At 46.0% G+C, this 19,394-nt stretch overlaps 1 protein-coding gene across 1 annotated transcript in view; it reads left to right on the plus strand.

Moving 5' to 3' along the window:
- The window catches only part of COL27A1 (collagen type XXVII alpha 1 chain), a 293,868-nt gene that overhangs the window by 11,880 nt on the left and 262,594 nt on the right, over positions 1-19,394 (plus strand). Inside the window, exons 2-3 of the mRNA XM_019510527.1 lie at positions 5,159-5,229; positions 12,543-13,984. Of these exons, the coding sequence (XP_019366072.1) occupies positions 5,159-5,229; positions 12,543-13,984 (1,513 nt within the window). The remainder of the gene's footprint in view (positions 1-5,158; positions 5,230-12,542; positions 13,985-19,394) is intronic.

Consider the following 19,394-nt stretch of genomic DNA (forward strand, 5'->3'; position numbering starts at 1 on the left):
TGGGGGGGGGGGGGTTAGGAGGGGTGTTTGTTTCTTTACTCAAGAGCCTGTGGTGAACCCTGATTTCTGGGCAAATGAATAGCCTGGCCATGCCCATTCAGCAGTGGGGGAATGCTAAGCTTGCACAAGTCCAGGGTGTATCTCTGGGAGCGCCCCGACACCTCAGGGTTTTGTCACAGTACCTGTCTCGGGGCAGATTGAATGCTATGGCACTAGCCTTTCAAAAAGGAGCTTGCCCCCAACCATTGGTTGTCATTACATAAATGATCAGATGAGTGTTGATTGGGTTAGGGTTGTAAGACAGAATGCTAGCAAGGGAGAATGGGGTGTTCGTAAGTCAGTGTATGTAGGCTGAGATTTTCAGTTCTAACCAGATAAAGTTTAGGCACTTAAGAAGTGTGTGTGTCTTGTCTTCTGACAGACTGATGGAAACACTGATTTAGTCCTTTTGAAGAACAGTTCTCAACAGCCAGATTTCTGCCTAGCCCTTAGTGCAGCAGATGTCACTGCTCCAAAGGGCTGAAGGGAACTGGCTATTTTGTTCTGCAAAAATTTTTAAACTTAAAATAATAATAATAATAATTCTCAGACTATAGCAAGACAAAAAGTTAATCTGAAAACATTTTCTAAACATACAAACCAAAGACCAATAGTTTGGGTTACTCAAAGTATTAGTAATTATTATCTTTTTTCACCTTCAATTTTTTTTTTTTTTAGTGTAAATGTACCAATTTTTTTTAACATAACGTCTTCTTGATTTGGAAAAATAGAACTTTTTATTTAAATTGCAGTGGAAATTTTGGACCATTTCAGAATTTTGTTCCAAGATGCTGTTTGAGTTGAGGAAATTTGTTGAAACCAAGCACATTTTACACATAGTTTTGGTTTTAACAAATCAGCATTTTCTGTTGATAAATTCCCAAACACATCTGCTCCTAAGTGGTCAGACCATCTTTTTTAGCGGTGCCATTGTCCTCGCTGTAGCAATGCATTGTTATATTGCAGTATCCAGAAGGTACAAAGAACCAGTAGTGATCAAACAGTCGCTGCATGCTTTTTTTTTGCCCTTCAGACAGTTGCCTTCTACATGGCACTTATTAGTACGGGTTCTTCAGAAAGGGAGATGATTTTATACAGACTGCACAGAGAGACACGACTAACTCCTCTCCTGGCTCTAGGGGCCCATCAGACTGTTACTTTGAGAGTTTGAACTTTAACCTTTGTTGCAAAAGTGATGACTGGCTGCGATGATCTGACACACCACTAAATCACAATTTCCCTTGTCTTTAATGGGGATAGTGGCAGATGCAAGTCACTCCAGCACAAGGCCTATGATCCTCTTTAAATCCTGAAAGCAGAACATAAATGGTTGATAGGTCTTGGGGTGTGTTTTTCACCTGGTTTTTGTAAAGGTTTGCAAAAACCAAATAAGGTGCCTTTGGGTGTTTCTTATAGCTGTGGCATACTCAGCACTCACAGTTAAACTACTGAAACCATTATCTATCTTGCTGACCGGTATTGTTTTGCTATTTACCCTGTTTGACTGTATCCATTTGCTATCTCTTGACTTTTACTTTGATCTTAAGCTCTTTGGAGCAAGGATCAGTTTTCTGTTCTGTCTTTGCACAGCGATTGATACCAGGGGGGTATGGGCCTCGACTTGGGTTCCTATGCACCAGCACAATATAAATGATAAGCACTCATAGCGGAGTAACTGTTGTGAAAGACACTATGAACATCACTAGTGGTGGGATGAACTGGAGATATTGGGAAAAGGTGGACTTGATAACTCTATATAAGAAGAATTTTTTTCTCTTTATTACTGCTAGTCAGATTGCTTATGCAATCCTGTCACCAGAGTTGTAATGGAAAAAAGCTCACGTTATAAAAAAACCTGCAATAATTAACAGCCCTCATCGGTCACAGATCTGCCATTTGGAAGCAGCTTTCACTTTTTCCATTAAGTTGGTCTATTTTGCCAAAGTGCTTTTCTTCAATGTTTTGGCACTTGTCCCTCTTTCAGTCTTGTACAGTATTGGCTAAGGCGTGCGGCAGTAAGTCCAGTGCCAGCTGGATCCTGTGCTGTGAATCCATCTCCCCAGTCAGTGTCTCAAATGGATTACATGGGAGATCTCCCCTAAAGCCCACTCCCCTGCCTGGGTTGTCAATTGGAAAGCGAGGAAAATTGGAAGCAAGTTGTTAGTATGCGTATCCGTGGGGTTCCCCACACCTCTGCCTCTTGCGATGTTAGCAGACTTCAGCTTGCTGTGCTGTGACTTGTGGCTGGATTGTAGCCTGCTGAGCACTCTAAAAGCAATCGTGTTTGTTCTGTCCTGTGTATAGATCCAGAGGCTCCATCCTTCTTAGGAAACGTGGTCTTAACCCATGGGATGTCATTTGGTAGGTCAAAGGACTTATCACTGGAGTGAGGGCAAGGTGGTCATACTCTTCATGCAAGTTAGCAGGGGAGGTAAATCATGGGTCCCCATAGTCTGAATTTGACCTGCCAACACGTGTGGAAGCTACAAACTGTCCTATCTTTGCCAAAATTTTACCTCCTGTTAGGGGAGATGCATGCACCACTCAGGCTAAAGGATCTTTCAGCTTGCATATCTTGGATGTGTCTGCTCAGCTGGCATGTTTAGTCACATCTGAGTTTAACAAGAGTTTGTTTTGGTACAGAGCCGCAGGAATGAGGATCGTGTTTGTGCGCTGGGTGCTGCCCCCTTTTAGAATTATAGGAATGTAGGGATGGAGACTTATTTTCTCCTCCACCCGCACCCCCTTTTAAAGCAGAATTAAGTACAACTTGGAAGGGGTAACAGGTCTCCCAGATGCAGCTGTTTATGCTAAAACCCAGAGGGTACATCTACACGTGCAATTAATTCAAAGCAATAAACTCAGGAGCAGTTTGAGCCAGAGTAAAGTACTCCTGGGCACAGCATCTACACGTGCTCCCAGAACAGCAGCAATTTGAGCCAGGGTGGAGCAGTTTATGCCAGGGCTGGGAGCATGGCGGGGTATCCCCGGGCTCTGGGTGGTAGTGTTGGGGGGTGTTGGGACTGGCTGGGGCTCAAGGGTGCTTGCAAATGCGGAGCCGTGTGGCTAGGCAGCAAGCAGGAGTCTGGCCCCCTGCTGGCTGGACCGACCGGGCATAATTTCCACCCATGGTCAGGGTCTACACGTGCATTTAATTGCACATCGCACAATTACTATCACCGACAGTACTTTCTTACAGCAGCATCAATTAGTTTACTGCGGCCTAATAGTGTGCCATGTGTAGACGATGATGTTTTACTCTGCAGCTAATTAGTCTGCTCTGCAGTGAAGCACGTGTGTAGACATGGCCACAGAGATTTAAATCACTTCTATTGCATAACAGAGCCAGAAAGCAGTCAGATATCTCTACTGGGTATTCCTTTGACATAGGGAGAGCTCCCTGGCTAGTATATTGCTAACATAATGGTGGAGCAAGAGGGTGTGGCTAGAGTGTACTGTGCTTTGGCTAGCCCAGGCTACCAGATGGCCCATTCGGACCTAAGTTACAGAAGCCTACAAGGTTTTGGAAGGCACAACTCAGAATCAGGCTGGTAGGGACTGCAAAAGAAGGTTATAGTCCATGTACTCCATTTCCCAGCCAACATAGGATTATTCCTCCAGTCTTGAAGTATAGCAAGTAATGGGATTCATGCATGGATTTCTATACTATTGCCATTAGGCCAGATTCTCCAGCTGGTGTAAATCATTGTCATTTCATTATAGCCAATGGAGTCACAGTGAGGAGTTGGCCCAACGTGCAAAAAAATCACTATGTACAATCTCTTGTGCAAGAGTTGAAACTCAAAGGCGGGAGAAAACTAAAATACTGAGCTATACAATTAGCTGAATTTGCCAGATCTGCACAGGGTGTAACTCATCTCTCACTCCCACCACCCCCGCTCCTCCTAACTACAATATTGGTCTGTCTGAAATGAAGTCGTAACCGATGAACGATCCATGGTTTTTCTTCCTCTGGTAGAGGATTTTGTTTAGTTTACATTTTTGTCTGGGCTCCTCCAGCTGCCTAATGGCCTTGCTACTTCAATCAGGCTATTAAATCTCCTCTTTGGAAGCTGAGAGAATCTAATCTCATAACTTTCCTCTGACAGTTTTAAGTGAACTTAACCAAGGAGTTTCTTATGCTTTTCATTATTTTGATACAGATCAAGGAATTTGTGGGGCAAGGGGTGGTTTTAAGTACATTTTCTGGTATAGTCTTTCCTTCTAGCTATCATTTGCACTAGCACCCAGTAGCTTAAAGTTTACCTAATGGAAAGGTTTGCCAAATGCAGTTTCACAGGTGTGAAACACAATCTTCCAGAGAGCTGCCTCCATGTAGCTTGAAACGCCTCAAATCCTGTGTGGGGCTTTTTGTTTTTGGTTTTCCACTGGTAAGGAGGATTTCCCTACACATTGAACTAATGAGAAACACATTAATGGCAGTGCTCCAACTCGGCTGGGTATTGGAGGGTCAACATGCTGTTGCCTCTCCTTGTTTCCCTTCTTTCCAAGAAAATACATCAATTCAGACAGGATTTGTCAAAAAAAAAAAAGGTTCTAAATGAGTGAGCGAGCAGTAGGCTTCACATTTTGTTTGCTCAGATATAAAAGGTAGCTTACATGTTGCTTGCTATACAGCATCCTATTCCATCCACAACCACATTCTTGTCATGGCTCTCCTTTCTCCTCACTTGAAATTATTTTTCCAGCCTCTTGAATTCTGGTTTTATCCCGGACAGCACAGGAACTAGCAAAAGGCTTTGGTGGAGAAGTGATGAGTGGAGACTGTGACTGCTGTGTCTCAGAGCAGTGCTCTGGTCCTGATTCATAGCCCAATCATGATAGTCAAAGGAAACCCTTCTATTGAAATCATCTGGCTTTTAACCAGGCTGTCAAGTGCCAATGTGATGTTCCAGTAAAAAGCAAGCAGTCATTTCTGTTAGGTTCCTGCTCTTAACCCCCTTGCGGTCAGTGGGAACACCAATCCTGCGTCCACTTGGTTTATGAGTGATTCCTTATGCAGCACAAAGCCTTTAGCAGTCAGTCAGGTAATGCATTTGAATTATAAATATGGTTAAAAAAAAAGAACTGACCCTTTTTCTTCTTTTCCAATGTTTAGGGGCTCCCTCTTTCTCTGGACCATTTTATATTTTACCTGTTTCCTGGGAGTCACACAGGGAAGTCCTGAAGGTAAATTATACTTACTTATTTATTCATTCATTCATCCCCCCCTTCCCTTCCCTTCTCTTCCCTAAAAAGGAATGGTGTAAAGGAATTACAACCATAACTAAGGCATTTGCTTTCAGTCGAAGGAACTTCTAATCAAGATCCCAGTGTGCAGAACTCAATGAGTTTGCTGCTGAGGATTTAATTATTGGCCTGTGTCAGCTATACAGATAATATACATGATAGTCAGAGCCCGATTTTTAAAGGCATTTAAAACTTCCTAAAGATATAGATTGGTGTCTAGTGGTATTTGAGGAAAAGCTCCCATGTGCCAAACTTCTTAGACAATCCCAGTAGACATCTCCCTGCATTTACTGGCATTGAAATGCCTTTAAAAATTGGCTCATTGAGCCTTTCATCTAATGGCCTTGGTCACAAACAAATTAAGCATCCACTGGAGGCTGGTAAGTACAACCAACATGGTTGTACAGACAAGGAACCAGAGTCAGAGAATAGGAAGTGACTTGTCCAAGAAACTTGTCCATGTTTGAGAAGCATACTGTGAAATTGCCTGCTGTTCAAATATGTGAAAGCTTGCACTTTTGTGCTTCTTGAGGTACATCAAGCAACATTACTTGCACGAGGTGATGCTGATGGTGCAGTGTAACCCTGATGTTCTCCAAAGCTGTGACAGGTGATTTATTGTTGAGGCCAAGAGTTCTAGTCTAGTGTATCCAAACCTGGGCTCTCACTTGCCAAAGTGCATCCCAGGGTATGATTCAACTTATACCCAGGCATTGGCAGGGGCATAGGTACATCTGGTTTTCATCTCCTTGTTCACACTGGGTCATGCCTTTTCTTCTTTGGTTTAATCTAATTCCTCACCCTTCATAGTTGCATTTGCCCTTCACTTGGGAAAACATGCAGTTTCCTTTAAGGTACCATTGACCTTTGGTGAGCCAGCACACACAGAATGATGCAGAAGATGATGTTTAAACTACACTTTCCCATGAGGAAGCAATTGCCCAGCAATCATGTGCAGGACTACAGTCATTCCTGGTGACTTTATTGTGTACAGGGTATGAGTTGTGTTAGAAGCAGATGCAATACTTAGTATAAAAATGTGCATATTGATCACTGGTCAGGATTGCTGGAGAATTTGGTCACCGTCACCTACACCTCCATGCAATCCAATTTCCTTTTGATTTTCCCCTTTATCTTTCAGTGACTTCCCCCCTTTCTGCTACAGAGAGGGTTCATTTGGGGATGGGGAGGAAAATTCAAATGATTCATGACCTGCTTGGGCTGCTACTGAAGCCCATGCAGGTCTTTTATTTGACTTCACTGTCATGAGAGGGGCTTGTAAATTGGACATGCTACATTTTCACATTTCTTTTCAAGAGATGGGTTTGTTTTCTTTTGTATTTCTCTATCCTAGTTGATCATTCTTTAGAATAACTAGTAACCCAGCCAGGGAGCTAGGAATTTCCCTGGTTGATGTTGATAAAAAGATTTCTGTGTCCACAGCTGGATGGTAGAAACTGAACACCTCTCCAACATCTGTTTGTCAGGGAGCCACCTCCTGTATCTTAAAAATAGCAACACCTCCTCCACATGATTTACTCGGAGTGCAGGCTGGAATGAAATAACTTCCTCTGCAATCAGTAGGCAATAATAAGTGAACTAGCAGATTCCAGGCCTCTTAGGCTTCAAAACATGAAGGAAAAATAAAAAGTTGGTCCAAACTCAGCTGTACAGCAGCCCATGGAGCAGTTTTTGCAGAACAAAAAAAAAAAGACCTGCCCCTGCCATCAGCAATTTCAAAAAATGTAATATTTTCCAAATTCTGCTTCTATGCAGAGGAGGTGAACATCTGGCTGAGTCACTTAGTCGAGCAGTTTTCAGACTGCATTTTATGTTCCCTTGTAAAAGAAGAACAAATCCTGTGTTTTAGCTCTTTTTGAATAGGCTTTTAACGCTCTGTTTTTGGAGTCGTGTTTATTGATCATTTAACTCCCAGGATCACTATGGGATGTTGAAATGTTTTTGGCTCCTGCCATTCACATAAAATAAATTGTTTCATTTTGCTCACAGAAGAAGTCTTCTACTGTGTGTGATGATGCAGTGGAAATCCTGCCACTATGGTGTCATTTCTCTCCCAAGAACATCCAGCACGGCTGGCAGAGAAGAGAAGGATTGTTTCCTAACAACCAAAGGGAAAGCTTCTTCTGGCATTTGGATGCCCGTGTTAAACTTTTAGGGGAGGCTCACGTTGCAAGCAAATATCATTATTTTAGGATATATTATTACTCGAGAATATAATGGTGGGATTTGCAAAACTCATGTAAATTTTAATGCTGATTTGAAGGGAAGTAGACTTAGGCCAAAGCTGTGTGTTTTTGCAAATCCCATCATTATAGATTACGGGGGATAAGGGGTACCCCATACATTGGAAAGCAATGAAGTGCTACATAGAGGTTACAAATTCAAAGGCCAATGGACCAGGTAAAGAACAGGTATAAATCCAGCTGAGGATCTTAGCAAAAGCTTTTGAAATTAGAAGTTTATTCAACTAAATATTGGATATAGGCACTAGATCTCAGCCAGTAGGATCCAGTAAATTAAGACTGATTTCTCTCCTGCTTTTTGGCTTTGTGTTTTGGTTTGTTATAAAGTTGACACGAGGGGAACAAGTTAAACAGTTAGCGATCCTTTCTTTCAGGGTTGTGATAATTCAGCAATCTCTTCTGCTTATCACTTTATACATTATACAAAAATTCTCCCTCAGCTCCATCACACGCTGTGTGGAAAACACAGTTTGTTTCAAAGGGCTTGGAAATGGACAGCTTTAGGCAATTTATTTTAAAGCAATATGTCTTGATGAAGTACCTTAAGAGGGAAAAGGCTTTGATAAACATATAACCAGTTAAAGAAGTCAAAGTTGTCACTTGGTCATCTTTCATTTTGCATTAGCTGATGATGTCTCATGACCAGGGATCCTGGTTTTTCGTGATAAAAAATCATGAAGTCTCTGCTAAAAAATTGCAAATTCTCTGATAAAAATCCCAAAATCCGTGGTTAAAATTAAATGCCCCCCCATAGCCCTTCTGATGTCCCTCACTCCCCCCCACAAACCCCCACCTCTGCTTGTGCCCCTTGCTCCCCACCCACAGCCCCTGCCCCCCAGCTCTGCTGAAGGGGGCCCCCAGCTGCCAGGGCTATGGGCCAGGGCCCCAGGTCTGCAGCCCCCTGTCCCCAGCAGAAGGCAGCGGCTGCTACAGCAGGAGCACGAGCCGGCTCTCCACCTGCTGCAGGCGCAGGCAGGGCTGGCTTCCAGTGACAGCGTGCACTGCCAGGGGGCAGGGAGGACCTGCGCCCCCAGATTTGGAGGGGGGGGGGCAGGGCAGGTGTGTGCTGCCCCTGTGCACACAAAGGAAGTGTGGCCAGGGCAGCATGGAGCTTGCAGCGGCAGGCAGCTTTCGTGCATGGCCCCGCTGTGCCCTGCTGAACCAGTTGCATACAGCGCACTCCAGAGGGCCTGGGAGAGGGCCACAGGGTGGTGAGTGCAGCATTTGCAACGCAGGGTTTGCAGCTGGCTGGGGACTCCGGTCGGGGTAGGTGGGGTTTGCAGTCTCCCCACTCCTGGCCAGAGTTCCTGGCTGGCTGCAAAACCCCACTCCCAGCCAAAGAGTGCCCAATGGGGCTGCGGGCTGCAAACCCACCCTGACTCCTTCCAGCTGGGGTGCGCAGCCGGCTGCAAACCTCCCCGCTCCCTTAGTCCCCAGCCAGCTTGGGCACTCCGGCTGGGAGGGGGTGTTTGCAGCTGGCTGGGCACGTCAGCCGGGAACAGGCAGGCTGCAAACCCTCTCCCGGCCGGAGTGCCCAGCGGGGGAGTGCCCAAGCTGGCTGGGGGCTGAGGGAGCGGGGAGGTTTGCAGCCAGCCGGGCACTCCAGTTTGCAGCTGGCTGGGAGCTGGCGGGGCAGGGTGTTGCAGCCCGCTGAGCACTCTGGCTGGGAGCGGGCAGGCTGTAAACCCCCTGCAAATCTCCCCACTCCCTCAGCCAGCTTCCCCCACACAGCCCTGCCCCGCACCCCTCAAGCCCCACTTACCTCCAGCAAGAGGAGTGAGCCTGAAGCAGCCTCTGGTAAGTGCGAGTGTCAGGCCCTGCGGTTCCCCCTCTCCCTTCCCCTCCGGGCAGAGTTGGGGCTTTCCTCCCCTTTTGCAAACAGCTCTTGTAGACTGAAGCTTCGCCAGCCTGCAGAGCTCTTTGCAAAAGGGGGAAATCTGCGGGTTTCTCTTCTAAAAGGGAAAATCCATGTTTTCTCTGATAAAAATGGGAAATCCATGGTTTTCCCTGTTTTTCTGTGGGAAACGGAAAACTTGGATCCCTGCTCATGACAGCCGGGACATGCCTCCCTGTATATGAAAATCGGCATGGGATGTAGCAGCAGGCATGGACTGAGTGAACAAGAGCTCCAGACTGTGTGGCTGGACACAGGGTAGGAAAATCCACACAGTCCCCTCCACAAGGTCCGTTTTAACCGAACTTCAGGCAGGCATCCAGGATATAGCCCACATTTTTTTTAGCACCGTTTTATATGGAGGCTAAGAAGGCAGTTGGATTTGTATTTCAAACAGCAGCAGCACCAGCAGAGCAGGAGAAACTTTGTTATGTCTTTGCACAGCTACCGAATGAATAACTCCCAAGAGCACAAAGTATTTTTGCTTTGTCACTGCCGTATATCTCTAGAAGAGAACCTAAAAATACATGTAGCAATTGGAAGCCAGAATTTAGCTCCTAGATCTAAGCAGAAAGTTTATTTCTTTAGGGCCAAATCCAGGACCCTTTGAAGTCCATGGCAAGGCTCCCTCTTGACTATACTAGAGTCAGGATTTGGCCCTAAGCATTTGAAAGGCCTTGGGAAAAGATCCAAAAGACGGAAGTGACTTTTAGGCTAGCTCTGTACGCCCTTCATTCAGCAAACATGGACGGCATGCTACCATTGCTGTGGTGGAAGAAATCCCTATTGTGTAATAGGAGAGGAGCCTGTCTGGGAACCAAGGACTTGCTGACTCAGGGAAAAACATCAGTATTAATAAATAACACATGTTCATACAACAAATTAGCTCCTCAGCCTAGAGGTAACTGAAATTAAATGCCCATCCTCTTTCACACTTCACCCCTAGACATCTCTGCTGTAAAGCGAGCCTTAATGCCTTAAAAAAATAAAGGGGTGAGAGTGGAATCAATCTGGTAGCAGGCAAACTAAGTATTGATTTCCTTGTTCTAGCATACAGAAATGGTTATGATTTGCTAGAGTCAAGAAACAGAGCAGCTCTCTCCACTCTTTTCCCTTCCTGGCCAGAGACTATTACAGGCCTTGGACTGGCTTGAGTTTTCCACTCTTCTAGTCAACGATGAGGAACTTTTTCTGTGCCAGTTCCACAAATACTAAGAACTGCGCTGAATGTGTAGCAGCGAAGGGTGAAGGAGCCCACATCCCAAGGCCCGTTTCAGGGCGTCTTTTCCTGAGCAACCTTTGGATTTTCTTTTAATTTCTTTTTTTTAATCCTGAAAGTCCTGTGACATTAATTGATGCGTGTTCGTGGCTGGTGTTACTACCGTGCTCCTTCTTAAAAGCTTGCCTTTGGATACAGATATTTGGATGGAGCAATCCAGGCAAGTCGCCCTCTGCCAGAGCAAATTATTCACTGATAACTTAAAAAGGAAGATTAGCTGGCAATCAGGGGACAGGGAGTGTGCTTTGTCAGTTATGTGAATGTAAAGGAAAATAAAACCCCTTGTCTGCCCAGTTTTGAATAGCTACTTTCCCTGCTGAGCTAACAGAACAAAGGTAGAGTAACAGCCCTTGACATGAAGAGTGGAAACGGGATAAGAGCCTGAACTCCTTATGGCACCTCTGGTGTTTAATAGTGAGGAAGCCAATAGGTTTTTGTAGCCATTAGAGCCAGTAGTATTTACTAAAGAACCCAGTCACTTCTGTAGATCTCTATTGGTTGGTTTAAACCTTCTGAAGAAAAGTGTTACGTTTTAGGGGCCTTCCTTCCATTGGGGTTGAAGTCAATGGAGCTATTCCATTGATTTGAGTGGGGACAGAACTAGGTTCTAAAACCCTTTTATTTCCACCCCAGGATTCACTTTCAAGGCTCCTTCTATCCCTCCACACAGACCCTTTTCTTCCTCTTCCTCTCAAAACCTTGAGCATCTGCTCAAGTTAAGCATTGCAGCCCAGTCAGAAGCCAGGAGTTTCTGCTGCTTGCTGCCTGTTAATTTGCCGTACACTTGTAAGGCAATTTTTACTGTGGAGCCAGAAGTCAAAGGGGTGCCGCCTGCCTTGGGGGTCTTCCAGAGTAGGCTGGACAGATGTTTGGCCGGGGTGATATGACCGTGGCACCCATTCCTGCCTGGGGAAGGGAGTCGGACTTGATGATCTGTTTAGGTCCCTTCCGACCCTAAGCACTATGAAATGATGCCTTAGCCTGCTCATTACATGCCTTTTGCTTGACTAGTGGACCTCAGTTTATTAAGCTCCATCCCACTTTATTTCTAAAACACTTCATTTACATGTATGGTTCCTTCAAGCTCTGCACGAAATGTAAACCTGTGAGGTCATGCATTGTAACTAATGCCACAGGGCAAATTCTTCCAGTGGCTCAATTAAGTGCAGCTTTCTTATGCCACCAGCCATTTCTTTTTCTCTTGAAACATCACAGTGTCACCAAGGGCCATGAGTTCATTGCAAATGATGGTGCTTGTGAATCTGGAAAGATGAAGATAAGGGCCTTCACTCCAGAAGCCTCTGCAGAAAGTAAACCTCCCTGCCTCAAATCAACGTATTATTAAAAATGTCTGACTACATCGAATCATAATTCCACTTTTCCCATATGACCATAACATAACCAGTGTTAATCCCAAAGATTTAATCATATTGTGTGTAAGATTGGGATTTGGGAAAAAAAACTTTCATTCTGGGCATAATGCTCTATTCACCTTTTGACACATCTGGCACAGGTCACTGTTGGAGGCAGAACACTGGGCTGGATGGACTCTGCATCTGGTCTCTTTTGTCATCTCCTCCAAGATATTGTGACAGTGCGCTTGCTCATAGATAGAAAATCAGGAAGAAACAGCTGGTTGCATCTATGGTCTGATTGTTTGAACCAGCTGACTGGAGGGGAGTGTAGGGGCTGCTGTTACTTCACTGCATTTAGGGACTGAGTGATCAACAATTTACTGGCATCCATGAAAAGACCTGAAGGGGTGTTGGACCAGACTGTAATTCAAGTACTCACATTCCCTTTCTATTTCTTTCAGATGTGGACATTCTTCAAAGACTGGGCCTGGCAGGGAAGAGGCCATCAAGCGGGTGGTCTTCAATGCGCTCAGTTCCTCAGGGGGTCATCCCTTTCAAATTGGGGGTCATCTTCACTCAGCGAGCGCGCATTGAAGCTCCCGTCACCTCCATCATTCCTGCTGCCTTTGGCACTGACTTGGCATTAGTGCTGAGCCTGTGCTCCCACCGCATCAACAATGCTTTTCTATTCGCTGTTAAGAGCAAGAAGAAAAAACTGCAGCTGGGGGTCCAGTTTGTCCCTGGGAAGATCATAGTGTACATAGGCCACAAGCGTTCTGTATATTTTGATTACAATGTTCATGATGGCCAGTGGCACAATATGGCCATTCACATCCGGGGGCAGACGGTCACTTTATTTACTTCTTGTGGGAAGCAAAGAATACATGCAGATTTGCATTTTAAAAAAGACGAGGCATTGGATCCACAAGGATCTTTCCTCTTAGGAAAAATGAACCAGAACTCAGTACAGTTTGAAGGTGCCATTTGCCAGTTTGATATTTATCCTTCCGCCAAGGCAGCTCATAATTACTGTAAATACCTGAAAAAGCAATGCAGGCAAGCAGATACCTACCGGCCGAATCTGCCTCCACTCATCCCACTCTTACCCAGGGATCCCAGTGCCTCCCCAAGGACCCCGCTGCAGGTTGAGTTCCCGCTACAGGGTTTGAAGAACCTGACCACTGTGAGTCCACCATCAGAGCTTGACAAAGTCACCCCACCCCTCAAGACTCGGAAATCAGCTGCAGCATCGGTCACCCTGCTTCCATCTAAACAGCCATCCCCAAGATTAACAACTAAAGCCACCAAGGTTACAGTGGCACGTTCTCCTCTTCCATCAGGTGCTCAAGTGTGGCCATCAGTCCGTTCATTCCCTCAAACTACTACAGGAGCCCTCAGGATATCTCAACCCTCTCCCAGTGCAAGCTTGGAAAAGTCCTCCCTTCCCACTGCCAGGCATGTCCTGCCTACCGGCCGAGACGCTACTGCTGCCAGCAGGAAAGAATCTGGGCCAGAAACCAAAAAGAAGATCCACCAAAAAACAATCCCTAAACTCTCTGAGATGCCCAGCACTGTAAAGCCAATGAGAAACAACATGGAGAACACAACTGGCAGCATCCATTTCATTACCCTAAAGCAAACCCCAGAGAGCGTCACCAGTGGACCCATTCCAAAGAAGCTTTTGCCATTGCCAACCAGGAAAGCAGATCCTACTACTGTTCCTTTCTTGCGCACCAAACCAACACTTGGATCTCTTCATCCTAATTCCAGGACCAGTGTGCAAGTCTTCAATGTCACAACACCTGCTGCCACTGATGGCTTTCAGATCTTTGACCCCTTTGGACCTACCCTGTTTCCATTTTTACTCGGACTTCCAGGACTTAAAGGAGACAGAGGCCTCCCGGTAAGTCCAAGTTTTTAATAATGTATTTCTTCCTGGCACAGCCCCATGAATAGTCAGTGGTCAGTCAGCTCAGAATTCTTGACCAGGGTCTGCTGTTCACTCCTGAGCAAGGACTTGCTGGACCTGCCTTAGGCAAGTCCCTTTGCCTCTGCATTTCCACTGTGCCTTTTATGGAATAGGGGTAATGCTTGCCTTGCTCTTTTAAGTGCTTTGAGGTCTCTGCATGAAAACTGCTACACCAGAGCAAAATATTTTTGTTTGCTAAAGAAGTGCCTGTGCTATAAAGTTCATAACTGAATTTCTACAAGGGGGTACCCAGGGTTTGGGCCCATCTCTGCTCCAAACAAAGTGGATGTGATGCGAGCAGCAGAAGCCGATTGCTAATTTACTATAAATGCATTCAGGCTGAGCCCTAACCTCCATTACAGAGTTCTGCGGGAAAAACTGAATGTGCATCTACACTGCAGCCTCCTCTGGGCCAGCGGTGTTACACCTCATCTGCCAAATGGGATTACACTTCTGGCAGCTGGCAGAAGACACGTGCAGACACTCCAACAACTTCTGGGGGCTGCCCTTGTCCATCAGCCACCGGTGCACTCTAGGGTACACGTCCCACTGTGGCAGCACAGGGGTTGAAGTAGAGTCATGCAGTTTGGCTCCTGGGCAGCAGTAACTATACTATGTGCCACTTTTGCTTGCTAAAGGTGGTAAGTATAGACAAGGCCTGGGACACAAACCAATGGGGAACCCCCATGAAATTGCATTTGTCTCCTTCACACCCCCCAGGGCTGGGGAGAGGCTCAGAAAGGCACCAAGGGTGACTGCTTTCACTTTGACTCTCCACTGTGTTTCAGTTATGCCACTCTGCAAAAGTGCGTTTTCCAGACACTCTGTGCCAGGTTTAACCAATACAACACAGCGCACATCCCTTTCAGTGCATGACAGCTTGGTAAAGCTAGTGAAGATATTACAAAACCAGGTAGTGAGCATGGGGTGCCATATATTAAAAATGTATTCTAGAAATGCTGCATGTTTTGCATATCACAAAAATGGTCCGTCTGATATTTTCATATGTAAAATGTATTAAAAATGCTGCTGAAGTAGGAACCTGCAAGTTCTACGACAAGCTGGAAGATGATTTTTGTCTTTGCAGGCTTATTTTGCATTAGAGTATTACCTAGTGCTTCTTTTTCAGAACGAGTGATCCTTTGTGTTAGAAACTGCTTAAATAAGTAGTAAAATGTTAATTCCCACATCCCCCCACCCTTGCAATATTGCAGTATTCCTGACTGGTTAAATACATAACCCTTTGAGGTGCTGAGCTCCCAGTGAAATCAAGCCCTCATCTCTTGGCTGATTGATTGGAAAACTCTGTAGGTTGGGATTTTTAAAAGCACTTACAGGAGATGTGTATCTAGCAGTGGGAGTCTGGATGCCTTCACTTCTTTGAAAATTGAAGCCTAAAACCATGGATACAGGAACACATTAAACCAGGAAATTCCTGCTGCCCTGAGGGGAGGAAGGTTCTGCAAACACATGATGCAACCCTTGAATTGAAGCCCTCTCCACCATCCTGGGGAATTTAACCCCCATAGTGCACATGGTTGTGTTGGAGTGATGTATGCCCATGTGATTTTAGTCCTCTATTTTGCAACTTCAGCCTTGTAGAGGCACTCAGATACCACAGTAATGGATACTTTAGGAAAGCTTGTGATAAAAAAATGAAACCACTGATCAACTTTTTTAATTTAAAAAATGGTTGGTGACTTTATTGAGTGCCCAACCTTGAGGCTCCTTTAAAGGTCCTTGATTTTGTAATCCCTGGGAAACAGGTCCACTTGCTGAAAAAGTAATTGGAGGGCAGCCATGCAAAATCACTCGCCCTGCATTCACTACATTCACTGCATATAATTTGTCTAGTATATACAAGTTATGTTTTCAAACAAATGCGTGGATAGGGCAACAAATAATTCTGGGAAATATCTGTGTATTCATGTCATAATTTACATTTTCCTATGTTGCACATTTATGTAAAATGTTAAATGAGTGTGCAAGTGAAAAAAGCAGTTACATTACGCTTAAGGACTAATTAACTGTTTACAGTTAAGGCAAACCACAAAAATGCAAACAGGATCTTAAAACTGGCTAACTTCTGGGGTCCTTTCTTTTCCCAGCTGCATTTTGCTGTGCTGCAAATTTGGGTAAGGGGTTGCTCATGTAAAATAAGTTGCTCCGAGACAGATTCCTGGATTTACAAGTTCCAGCCTAGAGCAGGTTTTTACAGCTGATTTCTTAAAATAGTGACGGAAGTGTTTACAATGGAAAAACGGAGAGGAACTTAAGAGATACTATCAACAAATGGACTGCCCATTGTAACAAGTAACATCTGAAATAAGATAGCCCCGGCCCTGCAGGCACGTACACAGCATACTTTAGCTTTATGATTTGGGACCCATTTATGTCAAGCTTCAAACCAGGGTGTGGTTTACCACCTGATATTCTGCTAGGGGACGGGAGGGGAGGGGAGGGTGCCACCGACTGATCTCACTTTCTTTTCGTGTTCCTTCTTATGAGATCTCAGGGTCACTATGTTGTCACCGTGGTGCTGCAGCATCAAGTGGCCGTGGATATTAATTTTATACCTATACATATGCATGTCCCACTTGTTGATGTGGATACAGAAAGTCTGTACCGCTTCCCTGGGTATGCAAACATTCCCCCAACAATTTTAGTTTAGTTTCCCCACAACTGGGAAGCATGTGCTGGTGGTAGTTCCCCACGAACTTACCAGTTTTATTTCAGAGTTTATCCTGTGTGTCCTATCTCCAAAAATACGAATTACCTGTAACCAATGGATCTGTGTGCATCTGGTTGCTCTGGGCTCCAATGAACTTTTAGCCTCTCTTCTCCAATTTCTGGCTCAAAAAATGTATTGAGTTTGAACATGCTAGTTTTGTTGTGCTGCCCCCACCCTCCCCACTCCACTTTGCCCTAACATCTTAAAGAACTTGTTATTAAAGTGGAGCGGAAAATACCACTCAGCCTGTGACCCACAGCAAACATACTGATTCAGGCTACAGAGCGGGGCAAAATAGATGGGCAGAATTTTTCCATCTGTTCTGAGAACAACCGGGGTCCTAAATCTGGGGAGAGGAGAACAACTGAGCCCCTGCCTAGCTTAACGCTCTTTGACTTCTGGAATAAAGTCAGCACATTGAGAGGGAAAGGTTATAGCTTCATCGGAGCTGGCTGCTGCGTGCGGTTTGATAGCTCCTGTGACTCATTTGGGGATCTTTGTACGATGCTTTGTTGAAAGTCTCCAACACGAGAGAAAGAGGGAAAAGAACTTAATCAGGATGACATGTTGAGAAATTAATTTAGCATTTATTTAGCTGGACAAGCGTGCTTCAGAGTGAGAACTGATAAATGCTCCATGGTTGAGTAAGTAATCTGGCACTGTTTCCATACTAGTGGGCAGGCATTTCTAATGAGGTCAGACTCTTAATACACTCCTTCCTGGTCTGGTATCTGGTATCGCTTCCTGTCAATCTCGCCTTGATTGAGCAGGATATGGACCGAGAACCAGAAAACGCCATACTCTAGGGTGGAAGGAAAGCAACAGCAAACTAGTGGAATTGTGTCACTCAGTACAAAGTTTCTTCATTGAAACTTGGTGAAAGTTTCCCTTCCTGCTGGGCGGGGCAATGACCCACAGGAAGGTGCTCTGAAAACTGTTCCACTTTGGGGGGGGTGCAGCCGATTTGTGGCATGCCTGCCAAAAATGTTGCCTCCACCTTTCCCACCCCCAGACAATCAAGTCCTGTTCAGGTTGAGATGTGAGAGGTGTCCAGCAGATGGGGGCACTGTTGACAGGAGCACCCAAGCCAAGACTCTTGGTCCCTTATAGCTGGCCGGTAGTTCCCACCTCCTCCTTTAAGGTTTAGGAACCGAGAATGGCCCGGTGCTCACAGGGTTTATAGCTGCCAAGGGGAGATGTCTAACTGTACCTGTGCATGAGCACAGAGCCGTTGTGACCTGTCTCAATTCACTGCTGTTTCCTGTCACCAAATGTATATCCCGTGCTAGCCCACGGAGTTTAACTGCTGCCTTTGGTGGGGCTGATTCCTGGCTCTGCAAACCCGGAGCAGGTGAGAAGGCCGTGGGTCAGCGAGGCGGGGCACAGAGAACTGAGAGGAGCCTCCTTTTAGCTTTGGAGGAGCTGCCCAAGTAGCTGGGACAGAGGATTGCAGGACACACGTGGGGAAAACTGGCCTCCCCAGAAGGCGAGGTAGGAAGCCACGAGGAACCAGGAGACAGAGGTGTAGCAGGGTAGCTCTGTGCCCTGGGCAGCTCTGGCACATGGGGGTGCTGACTGCCGTACCACCGCTGGAGGCAGCGCGGCCAGCTGTTTTTGTGCTCTCGCAAAGCCTGTGCCCTGGGCTCCTGCCCTAGGCACCCCGTTCCTGCCCCTCCCCATGCTCAGTTGTGCTGCTGCTCAGAGGAGCTAGTGCCACTTGTTTCATTCAGGGTCCCAGGGCTGGGACTTGCCAGACATGTTGCTCCCTTGAGAGGAGCCAAACAGCAAGTGCTCCACCGGAGGACAGGAGTCCGAACCGGAGCACAGACTGGAAAGGTTCGTCACACCTCACCGTACCACGTACAGCCGCCGGAGGGTGCCAGCTGGGGAAGGCAGCTGTGGATGCCATCCCTAGGGTGACAGTTTCAGCTAGGCAAGAGAAAGCTGTTTAATTTGGATTTGTTGACATTTTACATATACTGCCTCCAGGAATGCAGGATTGTACATGGGTGGAAGGAAGGCAATGGGACTTCAGACCCTATAGTCTTTGCATCAAGCCCTCAATGGTATTTGGACCTTACATACAGCATAAAACATATCAATATAATCTTAGATTCACAGAGGGCTTCTCTTTTCCATTGCTTCCCAGGCTATACAAACTTGTACAAATTATAGTTTCATAATTGGTAGGGTTGGAAGGGACCTAAGTAGATCATCTAGTCCAACCCCCTGCCATGGGCAGGAAAGAGTGCTGGGGTCAAACGACCCTGGCTAGGTGATTGTCTAGCCTCATTTTGAAGACCCCAAGGCTAGGGGCGAGCACCACTTCCCTTGGAAGTTGGTTCCAGCTCCTAGCTGCCCTGACAGTGAAGTAGGGCCTCCTGATGTCCAGCCTGAATCTACTCTCAGTCAACTTATGGCTGTTATTCCTTGTTACTCCGGGTAGTGCTCGGGGGAACAGGGACTCCCCCAGTGCCTGCTGGTCCCCCTTGGCAAGCTTATAGGTGGCCATCAGATCCCCTCTCAGCCTTCTCGTGTGGAGGCTGAACAGGTTCAGGTCCCATAGCCTCTCCTCGTAGGGCCTGCCCTGCTGCCCCCTGACCATGCGGGTGG

Source organism: Gavialis gangeticus, unplaced genomic scaffold, assembly GCF_001723915.1.
Source record: "Gavialis gangeticus isolate Ggan-Ray unplaced genomic scaffold, GavGan_comp1, whole genome shotgun sequence".
Taxonomy (NCBI): Eukaryota; Metazoa; Chordata; order Crocodylia; family Gavialidae; genus Gavialis; species Gavialis gangeticus.